Source organism: Periophthalmus magnuspinnatus, chromosome 13 (assembly GCF_009829125.3).
Source record: "Periophthalmus magnuspinnatus isolate fPerMag1 chromosome 13, fPerMag1.2.pri, whole genome shotgun sequence".
In the NCBI taxonomy this organism is placed as follows: domain Eukaryota; kingdom Metazoa; phylum Chordata; class Actinopteri; order Gobiiformes; family Gobiidae; genus Periophthalmus; species Periophthalmus magnuspinnatus.
In genome coordinates, this window is record NC_047138.1 from 8,976,197 (window position 1) to 8,994,026 (window position 17,830).

Genomic DNA, 17,830 nt, shown 5'->3' on the forward strand with positions numbered 1-17,830 from the left:
TTTTAACTATTCTAATTTTGTCATAATAACATCCAGTGTGCACTGCATTTCTGAAGAATTTCCCTACATAATAACAATGTTTCCCATCTACAAATAGAATAATGTAAATAATTTCGCTTTCACCCTTTAAATGTATGTAAATGTGATGTGGTTATTGTAAAATGGTGAGCATCTCCGGGCAAGAACACACTAATTATTGTTAGGGTTAGACGAATACAGAGGATTATGGTGAGAAAACATGCTGCTACCAGATACATATATAAATGGATGTGTTATAACTCATAACTCTGTGAGACTATTTTGATATAAACTTTAGGATTAGTGTTTCTCAGATTTGTCCTTGCAGCTGTGAACCTTTGAAGTCGTCACTTCTGTGGATAGAGGCTCCAAAAATTATTGACAAAATACTCTAAACTCCAAAGCTCTTTCTTTCTGATGTATGTCGTTTACTTATTGAGAATAAGGTAGGGGTAATGCATTACACATGTCTCTGCTGCAGTAGTGTATAGCACCACATTACGTATCATTGTTGTCTTTCATTTAACAAAAAGTCCCACTGAGATTACAACTGTTTGTTAAAGTAGAACATTACCTGCTGATGCTTTATTTCCAAGCAAATGTAGTTTTATCCAGTTAGCAATTTTCCTGATATTTATTGTATGTACTGCACATAACTATAGTCCAGTTCCTCTTTTTATATTCTAGTGTTTCCTTCATGGGACAATACAGGTTCTATTGTCTTGTCTTGTCTTTTTTTATCTTATGACAATGTGAAGCACTTTACTTTCAACATACAAAACTGAGAATTGAGAGAGCATAATTATAAATAGTTTGATTTCAAAAACACACAAGGCTGAAGCTCTCTAGAGATGCCCTTTCACTTTCTGCACATATAAAGCAAGCGTTGGCTAGACAAGGTAATTTCCTGTGGAAGTCAAGAGGAAGAGGAGGGGGCGTGGCTGGAGGAGGCCACTGAGTCTGAGTTGAGAAGGTTATTAATGTTCATAGGGTAAAAGTCAATATAAACTGGAGATAAGTAACAGTGAAGAACAAGAAGTGGGTGGTTTGTGCAGAGAAAGGACAATGGTGGTACATTTGGGAGCAGGTGTTTGGGTGGGGTGAGGGACTGACTTATTCATGCTTGATGGGTTCATGCATGATGAGTAATTCACGTAAAAAGTTGTATTACCGTGGTTTGCAGTCATCAAGCGTTAATCTTTTGGTCTTTATTACGTTTTTAGCATTTAATATATTTTATGTTTATTTATTGTTCTGTCAGATAGATTTCATGCCCCTTCTAATACAAGGCTAGCAGTTGCTCAATGAGAACAACTTGTTATTATTTATAGTGTGACCGGATGTTGAAGCCTGTTATAGGGTGTAATAAGGTTTCGTTTATAAATAAAAATCTTACATATGTGACTTTCCATGTTAAGTTTGTAATTTAACATTTTGACAACCAGACCTGGAAATGTGTGATCCGGTTGGAAAACTAAGAAATGTGTTGGCGGTGCGAGACAGAAGAAGGTTAGTGCTAAGAGAGATGAGGAGTGAGCAAATCTGAGGGAGTTTGTGTTTTGTCTGTACAAACCATAGACTGTATAAAGAAGTGGACTAAGTGAGTGTGATGTTATCCATAGAGTTCTGCTCCAGTCAAAGGAAGCTCATCGGGGCCAGCAGTTATAGCGGATTGGAGCCGAATCCTGTATTTGGAATTCCTACCAAGAGTATCATAGCAACTAAAGAGCCAATCCGGAGCGAGACTGTTGAAGGTAACGCCCCTTCCCACTCGCACTGCTGGTTTAGCAGGGAGCGGGCAGTGTCAAGTCAAACCTGTTGCTAATACTATCCAGAGCAACTTCAAGGAAAGAAAGCACCTGATTTTAGAGTTCTTAATATTCATATCTTGATTTACGGACAAAATAGCGAAATAAAAACACCAGGATCATGTCAAGTGGGTTAATGCAAACATTTTAAGACCAAAATGATGATTCTCACTGCAGCTGTTATAGAGAGAGGGATGACAATTTTCCAATGTGAATTGGAGTCAGAGTCTAGGAGCTAGAAGCGCGGCCCTGATCACTTCTTATTTGGAGCGAGACGTTAGCTATGTCTATGGTACAATAAGAATTTCATAAGTTTTATAAATGAATGAAATCTAATCTAGTCCAGGTTTAGTCCCAGGTTTTGTCTCAGGTGTGATGTGGTGTATGTACATTTATGTAGACTACATTTCACACATTTCATGGAATACACTGACAGCTAGATCATTTGAGCTAGTTAACCTTGTCTGATGCTGCTCTGAGACAGTGGCAGTTTGAGGTATAACCGTGACAGAGCGAGTCATGAAGGAGCAAAGGAAGAGTCTGATCCAAATTAAGTCCCAATTGAAGAGACATGTAATTATCCAGCTGAGGTCATGGGGAGGTGGGACACAGGCAGCACACCAGGGGTCCACCCTTTGTCTAATAATGAGAGCGTACCTCACGGCTCAGAGATGTCAGGCGCTGGCTTATATTTACCAAGATTTTTGAAATTCAAGAAAAAGATACTCTGTGATGTTATGCTTTTTTAGTTCCTTCTGCAGTTTTTAAGACATTGATTTCCTTTCTTTGTCTCTGTCACCATGAGCTAACTTTGAGTCAATTAAACAGTAATAGAAGCAGAGAGAAAGTCGTCCTCTGGGAGCATCTGACAGAATATAGTAGTAACACAGTAATCATCAGTGGCTCTTTTTCTATGCCAGTATATTCTTTCTTAAAATCATGTTAAGTGCAAATACTTATTTTGATTTGATGTAAAATAGGTTTGCGTTTTTTGCATGGTAATGACGTTGTTACTCTGGTTACCGCCACTTCTCATTTGTAGTTCAGGTGTGAGCTGCAGCTGCTGTCATGACAACTGTTTACACGCTCCTGAGTTTGTGTACAACATGTGTTTATCTATGTAAGAGGAAGTAATTACCTTTGCTTTTAGATTTTAAATGGGGTTTGCTGACATGAGGGATGGATATTGAATGAGTTATATCTTACTGGAGACTTCCACGGACATCCAGGAATACGTTCGTTTTCCCAAATGTTTGATTGCAGTACGTTAAAACTGATGTGGTAGTATTTTATTATTTTTTTATTTGTTATTCTGGACACAACCCTTTCAATTTGCTTGCCTTGTCACTGGCACAAAGAGTACACAGATCCTATTAGTTTACAGGCCATACCACGCAGGCATAAATAGTGATTACAGGGGATTACATGTGATTACAAGTTTTCTTTATGGTGTACACTGTACTTAAGAGGAACAAATGTTAAAATGATGGATGTCTTTATGAGTAACTGTTACTGCAGTCCAATGTTGTGTACCTGTGTGCGATATCGTGTGTGTCTGTGTGCGCTAGTGAAGGGGAAATTCCTCTCTCAGGGCTGGGAGTTCTTCCTGTCGTAGAGATGTGTTTGTACAGCCAGGCTTTGTCGGGATATCCTACCCTGCCCATGTCTGAGAGAGTAGAGGCATGGCAGAGGGAGGGGGCACAGACAGCGGGCATAGACTCTGTGATAGGACCCTAAAGAAGAGGGTGAAAGGAGGAGTGGTAGGGACAAGGCTGATGGGTTCATGTAATTGACGTTGGCATCCCAAATGTCTGCACAGTGGTTTGAAGTAGCACAGGCCACAGTTAATCCTGAGCTTTAGTGCATTTAGACTGGAGTAAAGAGGACCCGGTCAGACGGTCACTGCCTCAAGTATGTCTACATTTTACACCACCTTTCTACCTTATGTGACTAGACATCTGTTCATCAATAATCATTTTAACATTTCCCCAGAGAATAGAGCTCAAATAGCAGAAGTGAACTGCGACATTTTATGTATTGTGTATCGTATATTGATTAACATACTGGATTTGAACAGCGTTATGCACAAGACATGACTCTGTAACCTCAGCTTCATATTCGTATAATGTGCCTTCATTGTCAAAAACCCCCAGACTGGAGAGACTGAGGACTAGCACCAAGACAATGCATTCAATTGTGAATAGTGTATTGTATTGTATCAATCAACAATTAATTCTGTTCTCAATAATATGGCTGCTGAATCTGCCCCCACAAAAACTGGGATCGGAGTCACACATCACAAACTCTGTTCAAAGTCTATTTTTCCTCTACAGGTAAATTTTTGCAGTACATGAATGGCTCTTTCAAATAATCATGAAATAAATATAATCATTTAAATTCTTCATAATCGACTAGCCCTATCTGGCACAATTTGATGGCACATTTTGAAGATAAATATTGTAACAGAAACTCAACACACGTTTTACATATTCATTTTTGTCTTCAGTTTGCTAGTACTTTTCTATATAATATCTACTTTGTTATCGAGTAAACTCATGAAGTTGTGATCTTGTGTCTGCTTGTCATGCCTGACCCCATTTTAGGAAATAAATAAATACACAGAGCATGTCTTTAGTGTCCCAAGAATTTAGATTTATTAAAGCTAATTACGCCATGGGCAAAAACCCAAACAAAAGCGGTACAGAAAAAAATACAATCTGTACAGTTCAAAATGAAACACTGATGCTCATGCTTGATGTTATGTTCTCTGTCAAATATGAGAAGTCTAAAAGTGTGTATAATTGAAGCTATAGAAGTAAAAAACACAGTATTTTCTATACCTATCAATCTCTCCCACACACACGCTGCATGCCCTCTCCATCCACACACCTCTCCCATTATGTCATTTCCCCGCTGTCATCACTGCCGCCATTACTGCCCCAAATGGCTAGTCCAAATAACACAGAGATGTTGTTTGCTCCTGTGTAAGGCTAAAACGTCACCTCCAGAGCGGACCTCGATCTTATCACCGTGGGGCTTCATTGTTTGGTGTTTTCTTTCCCCTCCTGCAGGTCAAGTCTCTGCACCGGGCTGCACTGTCGCCATGGCATCATCACACTCTCCCAATCAGGAGTCCATTATCGTTACATGATGGTTATTTCATGTTTTGGGATTGTAACTTGGAAACCAAAATTGGCATGACCCTAACACAGCGTATACTCCCTTCCTCCGTGAATGAATGTACCAACAACATTATATTTTGTCTAGTTAGTTCCATGGCTGAGTAACACATTATCTGACAATGACTTTGAGAGAGATGGCTACTTTGAGAGTAGTAAATAAATGTAGGTCTTTTTCCTCCAAATCCACTGCCCTCAGTTCATCCAAATTTGACAGGCACAAGAACTGAGTTGCCTTTAGTTTTTTCAATTTCATCACATTCTTTCAACATAGATTATTTGTCTTATGTACTGTCCATTTGCAGTTTACTCTAGCTCATTTTGATTGTAACTATAAGGTTGGTAATGTGCCAAAAATGTGGTAAAAACCCTCCAAATCAAGAAAAGTGAATGTGAACTATCTTGGTGTCAGTCTGTGTGTTATTTTAGCTTAGTTCTAGTTCATAATGTGTATTTTTAGAACTTACTTACTGCCGCCCACCTGCACTTATTTGCATAGTACCAATGTGTGGGTTTATATACTTCTCATTTAATCTGTTTTACTGTGATCTGTTTAATTGTGTTTTTGCTGCTTCTCTAAACTGTGCTGTAGTACAAACAAATATTTTTGAATCTCATTCTTTTTGTGCTGTACTGGTTTTCGTAGTTGAAAGTGATGTGTGGAGCCTGCAGAGTGACAGAGCGACCCGCTGTCTTCTGGCCTTAATGAACTGATGGTGAACTCGTAGTGCACAGCTCATTACCATTAAGATCTCTATGTGGCTGCATGTGGGTGTGTGTTCCTCGGCGACCTCCATATCCTCTCATCTTATCGCTGTATTCTCTACTCACTTTAATCTAGTGCATTACATGTGTATGTATCAGATCATCCTTTCGGTTCACCTTACTTTGACCTATTGTCAGTCTGCATCACATCTCAAACTCAGACTAGCCACAGGGCTCCTGCTAATCAACGGCTTAACGTGTCTGTCTGTAGTAGCTTTTTCTTATCTTTTTATTGCAAAAAATATATGGGCTTCTCATCTGTGCTGTTTTATAGATGCTTTCCATAAAATAAAAATACTTTTACCTCAGAAAGCATGAAAAAGCATTACTATAATCCTAGCATATTACAGTTATAATTTGATAAAATGCTACAATTTAATTTAACAACATAACAGCAGCACGACAAGGGATCTCATTTAAAACCTCTATCATAATTGTATGGATGAAAGACATTATTTTTTTCTATCTATTTTTAAAGTGTTTGTATCAGACATATGCATATTTTATTACTGTCTTTGTAAATGTCCAAAAACGGCTTGTACCTGTCACTGCAGCAGATAGGATTGCGAGTTGTACTTAATATCCCTCCACTTTGAGCAAACCCCTTACTCAGGACTTTCTGACACACCAATTTTCTCTGGTGCAACATTTTACACTTTTACTGCAGTAGCCCCATCTTGCTCTTCTTGCTCGCATGTCTTATTTAGCCTCAAGCCAAACTTCAGCATTTCTTCAGACCACCACACTGTGCACCTACACACAGCTCATCCTCCACCCACAGCCCCCCAGGCTCTATACTGTCAGAGCAAAGACGTGACCACACATCTATGCGCCCCTTTAAGACGACAACACAAGCATGTGGTAGAGGCAGATTTGCATGGTTCTTACTGGTTTATTTTTCAAAGGCTAAGCATACAGGTGCTATAGAAGAGGAAAGGCAGACATTATGTTATGGGAAATGCATTGGTCTGAATTATTCATGAATGTGCTGTGGAATAAACAGAATAAACATATGTCCTCATTGCGATAGTTTTTCTTATCTCAAAGTCGTCTTCAGAGCGAGTCCGTTCTTGACCAGGAAAGGAGAGTGTAGGAGAGAACTTACATTTGACCAGATAAGAATATTAATATTGGGGTTTTAAATTGTCATTATAAATGGCAATAAAAGTATTTATTCCATTATGGCTAAAGCACCTTGAAGAACATAGCATAACAGTATAGAAAACAAATGTACTCATTGTAAGCAGGCTTCTCTCTCCACAGACCTGACTTGTAACTTCAAGACCACCATAGACTTAATTAATTAGAATATAATTTGAATGTCTATGAGAACATTCCAAAGTTTAGCAAAACCTGTGTATCTCCATTAAGAAGGTTGCAAAGTTTAGCTTTAACTTTCTGTCTCCATGGAGCCATGTGGGTTGTGTGCCCAGCATGAGAATTTGGCTCAATGCTACTTTAATTGATATCGCTGTAACTGCTTCTCTGAATTTTTTGGTCATAAAAGGGAAATTATATTCTTAGAAACTGCAGTTCCAAATCCCAAGTGAGACTGTCATCTGATACATGCATAAACATTTTGCATCATTTATGTTGTGACTAGAAAAGAAATTCAGCTGTATGTACTCCACAAACCCTGACATTAAAATGTTTAAAAGAGTCACCTGTTGGTTTAAGTGTTTAAAAGTGGAAAATTTGACTATGAAAACACTAGGGACTAGGGACTAGCTAAGGACACACGATTTTCTAAGTGGTGAGAGATTTAGAATGTTGTGGAGGGCACTTACTACACGAATGGAGTCCGCACCACTACAGAGAGACTGTCCGGCCACACTTAACAACTACAGTCATGACAGAGCACTACACGACTCTGACAGACAACTGAAGATAACTGTACCTTGTGATGACTGGGAGTGACTAAATGTGACTGAAAATCTGAGGAAAATTAGGTTAAAAATCGTAATAGTGTGTGACCATCTTAATTACACTATTCACAAAAGTAACATTACGTATACTGTATGTTTCCTGTATTCCCATGTCACTGCAGTCAATGACATCAGCCATTTACTGTGTCCAACCTGAAGCACAAATGAAACTCTAGGCTTGTGTTTAGGTGAGTTATGTCAGAGGCTTTTCTAACAACCAAGCTCATATTCCCTTTTGTAGGAGGAGGAGAGTTACCTTACTGTTGTGAGCTGTGATTGAGGTTAGTCTAGCTGCGAGCATTACTGTATGTCAATAGGCCCTTTGATTATATGCATTGTACTGCTACTTTGTGTGCCGCCGCTGTAACTTAATCCATCTGTGCATATTCCCACTAAACGCGAGGCTTAAAGGGTCTACGTGGACGTATTATGGTATTATAATATGATGTAGTTAACTGTAGGCATATGCAGTTAACATATTTACTCTCTCGATTTATTTGAAAAGTGCTCAGTGTAACCATTGTGTCCATTTTTAAAGTGTTGTAAAGACATTTTTGAGTCAGCATTGTCTGTGTAGCCTTGAATTGTCTGGGCAATGAATCAGTTTTGTTTCTTGTTTGCTTCAAAGTGGCTTTTTCTAATGTCACGTTTATACACATGGTATAAAAAAAACCTAAATAAACTCTACATGCATTTATTTTTTATACTTGTGTTGTCTTCATATAGTATATTTGTCATCCGTATATGACTTTTCATTTTTGTCTTTTTCCACAGAAATCTTTCTCCTTGGTCTTGGAAGCACTGGACTTTGACAATGACACGACAGAAGCATCAGAACCAGGTAAATGAAGAAGTAAACAATAAGCTGAACACTGATGTCGGTCTTTATCTGTGCTCAGACTACAATTACTAATCATTCTATGTAGGCCTGTCATGATTGAAGCTTAGTTCTACACAAAATGATGATATTGAACTACTTTATGCCACTGAGACAATAACCCTAAAGCAGGCAAGCCTTATATACAAATAGTCTATAATGAGTCATAGAAGAAGTTACTTATTTGATTGTCTACAGCTCAGATATTATTGCATTACAAAAATCAATAGAGCCCCCAGTTCTCATTTATTGGATTGATACAGTAGTGATTATTGTGACAGGCCTAATTTTAAGTTGTTTGAATGGTAGAAAATAGTTAACTACAAGGTACAGTTTATTGTTACTTTATTATTATATGGATGAACCAAGCAAAGAAATGTTTAAACCACAAAACACAAGACCAGATAAAACATTTAGCAGTAAGCAACAGCTTTCAACCCCACATATATTCAGCAGTTTATATGTGGTTTAAACCCTGTGAAACTCTCATTGCCTGTATTGCAGTGATGAGTTCAGGGGTCTTTAAACCGGACCCTTTAATTTCCTGCGTGTCTCCTTGTTGTTTCTTGTCTTGATCAGTTAAATCTCTGTGACCGACATCGTGAGCTTTGTGCTATAAAAAGTGCAGACAGAGCACACACAGAGGCATGTCTTTCCTCATTCTTCTAATATCACTGTTTGATCCTCACAGGGATGGTAGTCCCTTCAAAAGGCTGCCCGAGATAATGAGAAACTGAAAAGAGGGGGTCTACAATATACACATTATACATATACATTAAGTATAATAAAATGCATTGTTAGATCTGGTGCTTATTCTGATACTAGTTTGGCCTTTGTTAATGCTATGTTTAGTTCTGGTTAAGTCCTGGTTTAAGTCTTATATGATCCAATGCTTTAATGTGAACCAAGTAACCTCTTCAAATAATAAAACTGATCATTTAGTTACATGTAATTTGTCAAAAAATTGTGTACAGCTCTTTTTAGTATATAAATATGAGGACAATTATCACAAAAATATGTTTATATAATATTGTACAACTGGGAACCTCTATATCTACTCCTACACTCCTTCAGTTTGCCTACCATTCTCCTGTTTGCATTATATACTGTCTCCACCTGAGCTCCTGGCAGGTTTCAGACTCTATAGCTGCTCACTGCGGTTGACAGGGCAGCTCATCCTAAATAGTGGTATCCATGCGGCACCAGTCTGAATTTACTTACCAAGTGTTGTCACTCAAGAAGGATTAGCATAATGCCTCTGTACCCTTTCTCAACCAGCTCCTGGGAATAATGAAAAATATGACATTCATTTGAGATCGAACTGACTGACCTTCAATAGGATTTGTTTTAATTAAGGTACCATTCGTCCAACCAGACAAAGTAAAAACTGCATATTGACATTTGGTTACATTTGGGTGGGAGTGACATATGTATTTGCCTGACAAACCAGTGACTCATCTGATGATACCAGTATTACATTTTGGAAAGCAAATGGTGTAGTTTAAGTATTGCACAAAACATAACTGTTCTGTAAAACTGAATATAAACAACATTCTACTGTAACTTTATACTATTATGTGATATGATTGCACTTATACCCTTATTTAGAAGATTACCCTGCAAGTGTATTATTATTATTATTATTATTAGTAGTAGTAGTAGTAGTAGTAGTAGTAGTAGTAGTAGTAGTAGTAGTAGTAGTAGTAGTAGTAGTAGTAGTAGTAGTAGTAGTAGTAGTAGTAGTAGTAGTAGTAGTAGTTTTTTAATTTTCCAAAACAACAATGGCAATATTATACATTTTTAGATATATTCCCCACCTCTAACCTTATCTTCAGATTGATTTGACTTTATATATAAACTTGTTATATACAGCCTAGGTTATTTTCAGTGCAGTTAGAAATTGACGAAACACTTATCGCCACAAGATTGCTGCCTCCTGTTGTTCAGAGAGAGCAATTCAAAATAAATGCTACAGTGTTTTCTGAAACATTTGTCCCACATACCTACACTTTGTGCCTTTGTCAAAACAAATACAGCCTATATTGTACATTTATAACAACACACCAGACATCAATCAGAGACACACAGTCTACTTACGCAGAAGCTATAGCTGCTGGCATATTGATTTTTTACTGTGTGAAGTTTAAAATAGGTTTTCATAGTTTTCAGGTTAGAGAGAGTTTCTAGAGCTTCATATTTTTTTTAAATGTCATGTAAACTGTATTCCGATGTGAGTAATTTGATTTCTTTATGATTGTGCACACATTTTGACAAGGGAAATTATCCAAAAAATACCAAACAAATGGGGCAAAAACAAAAATAAACAAGCATATTTTATAGATTCAAAGAATTATTGATTCATTCATTGTATTTTTTCCAAACAAAACATTATTAACTGACATATCTCACTGGATGTTTTTGATAGTCATTTTTCTTCTGTGCACGTAAACACAGAGACCAAAAATCAGATCTAATTGTTGTTCACAGCTCATTATTCTAGTTCTAGTTATGCCCCCACTGCTAACATAGTGGAAAATATTCAAATTTGTGATATAGTCTTATGTTAATGGCTCCACAAAAAGCCCTTTCACTGTCAAGCCCTCTCTGCTAATTCTAAAGAGCTGCACTCACTGATGCTATTGTGTAAAATTTGAAATCCTGTTGCTTTGTCCAGCTTGTATCGTGCCTACTTATTATGATGACATTTGGTTAATCTCATTACAGAACATTTTGACTTGGCACACTTTCACTGTCAGTCCAAAAATGGGTAATTTCTATTCTCTTCTGGTCTCCTTTTGTTGTGGGGAAATCGTCTTTTGACTTGGCAGTGTCATGAAGTAATAATTGGAAACCCAGAGAACGAGGCGCTGGACTAATGAATGTTTGGAGTGCAGGTGGAACAGGAACAGGGCTGAGCAGCACTCCCAGTTTGCCATATTTTCTGACACATATATTGGGTTTCCATTCTTCTTGGAGACATTACATTGCCTTCCTTTCATTTCCTGGCGACGCATCCTAACCTTAACTATAGTCACTACTTGCCTAACCTTAACTTAAAACCTAAACGTCGTCTGTTAAACCTGTATCTGTACTTTAAATAATGCTCTAATAGTACAGCATTTACGTCACAGGGAAATTATTTTTATCCCCATAACAGGTCCCCATGAGCTGTTGTTTCCCCATCAGGTGATAAATACCCGTCCTCACACACACCTAAACCCACACACATTGCAGTAGATATGGCCTATTTTCATTTCTTTGTCCAGCCTTGGTGATCTCATCTCAGGTGGAAATGTTATGAGCACTAATAGCTTCTACTGCTGCCTCCCTTCCTCTTTGGCCCTGTCCATCAAACACACAGTCAACACGAGGGAAGCGCTTGTGAATTCATTGTAATTGCATTATGAGCCAGCCCAATATTCAAATCAAGAGTGTTTTGCAATAATTTTACATAAAACGTAAGCAATGTTTGTTCTCCATATAAGTCCATAGTATGTCATGCTTTAGGCATAATTGGTCTGCAAATTGTGTGTGTGTTACACATTGGCTCCTGTGACAAAGTTGGCTTTTGTCCCAGTAAACCCACATGCATTTGATTCACACATTTATTAATTGGATTTCCTATATAACTATCCTGGGTTTGTGTTGTTTAGTCTTTGTTTAGTTATAGTCCATCTTTAAGCTAACTACCACCAATTAACTAATCCTATTCATTTCAGTTATATTGTCATTCAGTTAAATACATCCACATTCATTACTTACCTGAGTCTCCACATGGTCCAAACAAAAGACGGGACTTCAGTGTAGTCGTGTGTATGTGGTTATTAGGCAGATTTAATTTAAGTTGCTTATTTTCTGTTTATTTGTGTGAACAGTGTATGTTGTTTTCTTTAGTTATTTTGCATTTCAACCAGAGTCATCTTTTAATAAACTCTGGTAATAGACACTTTTTATGTAAGTCTGCCTCCTATTTGACCACATCTGGCCAGCATTGCCACAGCTCCATACACAAACTTGCTTTTTTCAATTTTTTGCTTGCATTATTTTGAGTTTCATTACTATTTTCTTCCATATTATTAAGAACTCTCCTTACGTTGTAACTAAGTCTATCATATAAACACAAAACCTCTCATATGTCTGACTAGCTCCTACCTTCCTGAATTACCCTTGTATTCCCACTGCCTTTCCTTAAACATACATACTGAGCAGCACATTCTCATTGCTTTGTGTGTTTTAATGCTCTGTGGAGGATTAGTGACTGAGTTGGGAATGAGACCGCCTCTGGGAAACCCCCCGGGTCAGAGGCATGGTGGCCAGAGTTGCCCTGGGCCTCTCATGTCCCCTGGGGTGGAGTATCCTTCACATAATGGTCCTCAGCTAATAAATGTCTTCTGTACTCCACAGTGGCAGCTTTGTGTCAAATTAAATGAACCACTTAGTACAAGTCAGTTTATCTGATTACCATGCATATTCCACTAGTTTGATTGTTTTACTGGGCTAATGGAAGATTTACGTGTTTAATGTACTGTATATTTATACTATTTATAGCCCTGCCTTCATTTAATTCCCTCTCATGGACTTAGAGCATTAGATGACATTAATAATATGTGTACTTGATGTATATACTGTATTACTATTTAGATATTTCTGTGTTTTTTGCTATATATACAAGTTTCCCAGTCAGTGTTCACAAAACTGTCCAATGACCAATGCCAATTCAAAGGCTAACTGCGAACAGCTAGAATAACTAATACTATATACTAGCTTTTTTTCAAATAGGAATACATTTGATTAATTGTAAAAGAAAACATATTTTTGCTATTATGTTCTTAATTTGTGATAGTGTAGTGACTATTGTCTGTTTACATATATACTGTCTGTATGAAAGATGCTCATAGTTGTTGGTGGTTGACTCCTCTAGGCCAGCTGATTGAGAGGGTCTTGTTGTCGTCCATGCTGAACCCCGGCGAGCAGTGGCAGGTTTATCGTCACCACGGCCGGACCCTCAGTCTGGAGTACCGTCTGCGTTTCCGCTGTGACTCCAACTACTACGGACCCTTCTGCAGCAAGTTCTGCCGAGCTCGAGATGACTTCTTTGGACACTTCAAATGTGACCCCAACGGCTCCAAGGTCTGCATCGACGGCTGGACTGGCCCCGAGTGCAAAGAAGGTACAAATAAACAATCCTCATGGCAAGGGATGTCATGATATCGGCTTTAGTGTTAAGTGTTATTCATGATGATCACAAATATTGTTTTACTGAAAAATGCTGGCATACCTACTCATGGCACTATTTAAGTTAACCTTTTTGTAAATCACTAAATATTAAGGTAACAATATAGGCAGCATTGAGTAATCCCAGCAGAAACTCACAATATTGCCATCCATGTTTACTTTTTTTTTTTAAAACAGAGGTATGACAATAATTAAATATATTTTTACTAGGATTGTCTTTTCGAATGTACTATTCTACACTTCGAGCTTGACCTTATGCCGCTCTTGTTCCATGTCTGTGGCTTGTCAGCTGGATGACCCACTTGTGTGACCTTGGACCACAGCCATTAGTCCAGTGTTTAAAGTAAGAGGAGGAAGTCAGAGTGAAAATTATGGGACCCCCGAAGGACACACAGCTAGTTTAAGGACATCCTGCCGTCCTGCCCACTTCGCCCCTTTTTCACTTCTTTGACTTCCTCCTCAGCAGGTTGTTGATTGGCTCGGAGAGAAGCAGGAAATTTGAATCATTGGTTACTGTCATTCTATTACCCCCTGCAGATTTACACACAAGGAACACGATTTTAATGATATATTTACACGCACATAACTTTTACAAATGGATTCACGTGGTGCAAGTTTCATGCTTTTGGATGTTTAGATTATTGTTATTATACTGTGTGTTTAGTAAATCTAGTGATATCTCTAACATAATCAAAATTACAGGTTTCCACACTCTGTAAAGCCACTACAAACATAATGTTAGTTCATAGTGTGTCTTTAATATCTTTTTTTTTATTTTATTTGTGCTCACAGCTGTGTGTAAGCAAGGATGTAACCAGCTCCACGGCTTCTGTAACGAACCCGGTGAATGCAAGTGAGTGTTGTGATTTTCATTCTGATTGGATCCCTATAAAAGCCTGTCTGGTCAAATATCAACACAAGAGGCGGATGTAGACGTTAGCCATCTGTTCAAACAGCCTGTTGTGATCCAGGTGTCATTATGGCTGGATGGGAGCACTGTGCGACAAGTGCCTGACGTTTCCCGGGTGCATGTACGGGAGCTGTACCGAGCCCTGGCAGTGCGTCTGTGACATCAACTGGGGAGGACTGCTGTGTGACAAAGGTAGAATCTGTTGTTACATGCCATAAAGATTATAAAATTATGCTTAAAATCCTTGACGGTTAATCTTTACAGGAAATTATGACTCTATAAAGATAAAAGATGTGTGCTTATACTGTTTGATGACCACAGTGTTAGTACTGAAGGTGTGGTCCACTCACACATGACCTGACTTGCCATCATGTTTTAGGCACCAAAGTGTTGAGAAGTTCCCCCACATTATCTCTGCATGGGAGCTCCTCACCTCCCACTTCTGTCACAGCCTGAGAGCTGCCCACGGGACAACACATTGTACGACAGAAAGCCGATAGCCTTGGGTGAGGTGAAAGTGAGCGGGGCAGAGCTCTCAAATAGGTGGGGTCCTGTGCTGTTTCTGCAGTGAGACAAAAGCACCGCAGGCACATAGGAGATCATTAATGCAGAGCTGTAATCAGCCTGAAGACAAAGGCCTGCAGCTACAGGCTGGCACAGTCAGGGTTACACTGGTCTCCATGGTGTTCATATTAAGTACATTACTCTCTATATTACAGATCTCAACTACTGTGGTACCCATCAGCCCTGTAAGAATGGAGGGACGTGCACTAACACTGAGCCCAATGAGTACCAGTGCGAATGTCAAAATGGATTTAAAGGGCGCAACTGTGAAAATGGTGAGTTTGTTACTGACAAACTCTTTAGTTTGTCCCTGATGAAGCTCATTGTTCTTCCTCCTAATCCTTCTGGTCAGTGGAGCATGCCTGTTTGTCATCTCCATGTTTGAACGGAGCAACCTGTGAGGAGAACCCCTCGGGCTTCAGCTGCATCTGCACAGACGGCTGGACGGGACTCACTTGCGCACAAGGTGAGTCACAGGCAGAACAATCAGTAGGCATCACTGCTGTTGGAAGTCTTGATTAGTTGTTTTTGGATCAAAGCCAGTGTCTCACTCACACCATTTGATCAAAGGAAGGTACAGGAAACACAAACAGAATCAGCACTAATCAAAATCCCGCCTTGCCCTTTTTCTCATGCTTTGTGATTGTCAAACCAAGACAAAGCATCTATTAATTACAAAATCAACAGTTATGTTTGCTACACTGAGGAAAGGGCCTCAGCCATGTTTTGAGACCTTTGTTTGTTCTTGGGACTGATTGGCTGCATTTGTTTCTTTATGGGGAATGCAAAATGCTGTGCTTCCAGTGTTCACCAAAACACACAGCAATCTCACAGATGCCTTGAAATATAATTTGTTCCCTTATCAATTTTTAATCACTGGCAAGTGCCTGCAATTTTCACAAAAAAACATTACATTTAAACAGCTATCACTGTAGTGTAGTAGTTTTTTGGCAAAAAGTAAAACCTTTTTGTAAGTGAGCATTTGTCTGTTTAAATGCAATTGAATTTTGAGCTATGTTAGTTGAAATATGAAGATTCTACATAAAAAAAAAAAAAAAAGTTTAATTTGCGTTGCAGATATTCAAGGATCACTATTTCATTCTCAACATAAAATTTTGTCAAAGATAAAGAAAAGTCAACAATGTTTGTCATTTTACATTGTGAAATACTTGATGATATGGCAGCCTGTTGGATAAGATAGAACGTCTCTGTTCTTCATGAGTGAAATGATGGGATCCTATTCTTGATTTATCCACTCCAGGGCCTGTAGCTTTATGTTTTATATTTAGCATAGGCTCAATCATGTCATTGTTTTCATTCAAATACTTGAGTAGTTAATGGGGATGTAACCCAAACAAACAAACTATGCTTTGTGCGGGTCATAAATCTGCCTAACCTCCATCATGGTGAACAACATGGACCACAAGTATTTCACTCATGCACAACAGGGAAAAAGCAGCTTCTTTTGCATGGACTCTGTTGGTATTTGTTTCTCAGTGTGTGATTAGATGTTGGAGGCGGTTGTCTATCGCTTTATGTGTATATGTTGTGGGCCTCTCAGGGGAATACACAGGAGAAGATTGTTAAGAATGACCATAACATACACAGCACTGTTTCAGTCTGGATTTATAAATAACACACATTAATTAAAGACTTTGTATGTTATTGCTTCTGGTTTTAGCCAGACAGTTATTGAGCTGTGTGAACTAGGGCCAGGAACGTGGAAAATGGCTTTTCTGTGAGATTATTGACTAGGCAAGTGTGTTATGAGAGACATTATGAGACACATTTGGAGATGCATGGGAAACAACAGGATACTACATTCTAATAAATACACACTTTATGTTTGAAACAGCTTCTGCATTTTTTCTACACAAACACATATTTTTCCTGTTTCATTTTCCTTGTATTTCTCCTGAATTCCCATGATGCTTTCATTTATTTAGTGGTAAACACCAATTTTCCGCTGTGGAGAGAGGTGTGAGATAAATATACAGTTCAGACACTTGTATTTATCAGTGATTGCACAGCAGTCTGAGTGACAGAGACATGAATAAAGCATTGCATGCTAATACCACATAGACACAGACACGTACAGCCTACAGTGTCCGTCCACACACACATAGTTACACACACACACAAAATCCTATTACACAGCTGAGTGATTTTTGTGTGTGTGTTTGCAGCGGTGAGGCAGTGTGACCGTAGGCCATGTGGACAAGGCTCCACGTGTGAAGAGGCACCAGGAGGGTTCCGCTGCCTGTGCCCACCTGGGTGGAGCGGCAGGACGTGCCAGCTTGGTCAGTGCCTGGCGCAGAACAATTACTTTAACTTTTATATGATATTTGTGGTTACTTTCTGTTCAGTGAATAAATCACTAATATATAGCCATGTCTGTATGAAGTGAAAGTTACTGACAAGTGATGTTTATGTAACACAAGTACTACATGAGTAATACAGGATACTAACTGCTAATAGTCTATTCTAGGCTGTCACTCTATCTAAATAGTTCTGCTTCCTCAACTAGAGCCACAGTGTTAAATTCTCAT

General features: G+C 38.6%; 1 protein-coding gene across 1 annotated transcript in view; it reads left to right on the top strand.

Moving 5' to 3' along the window:
- LOC117380417 (protein jagged-1b) overlaps window positions 1-17,830 on the top strand; it is a 28,308-nt gene that overhangs the window by 7,559 nt on the left and 2,919 nt on the right. The window contains exons 3-9 of the mRNA XM_033977220.2: window positions 8,470-8,536; window positions 13,494-13,742; window positions 14,600-14,660; window positions 14,779-14,909; window positions 15,437-15,556; window positions 15,634-15,747; window positions 17,468-17,581. Coding sequence (XP_033833111.1) covers window positions 8,470-8,536; window positions 13,494-13,742; window positions 14,600-14,660; window positions 14,779-14,909; window positions 15,437-15,556; window positions 15,634-15,747; window positions 17,468-17,581 — 856 coding nt within the window. The remainder of the gene's footprint in view (window positions 1-8,469; window positions 8,537-13,493; window positions 13,743-14,599; window positions 14,661-14,778; window positions 14,910-15,436; window positions 15,557-15,633; window positions 15,748-17,467; window positions 17,582-17,830) is intronic.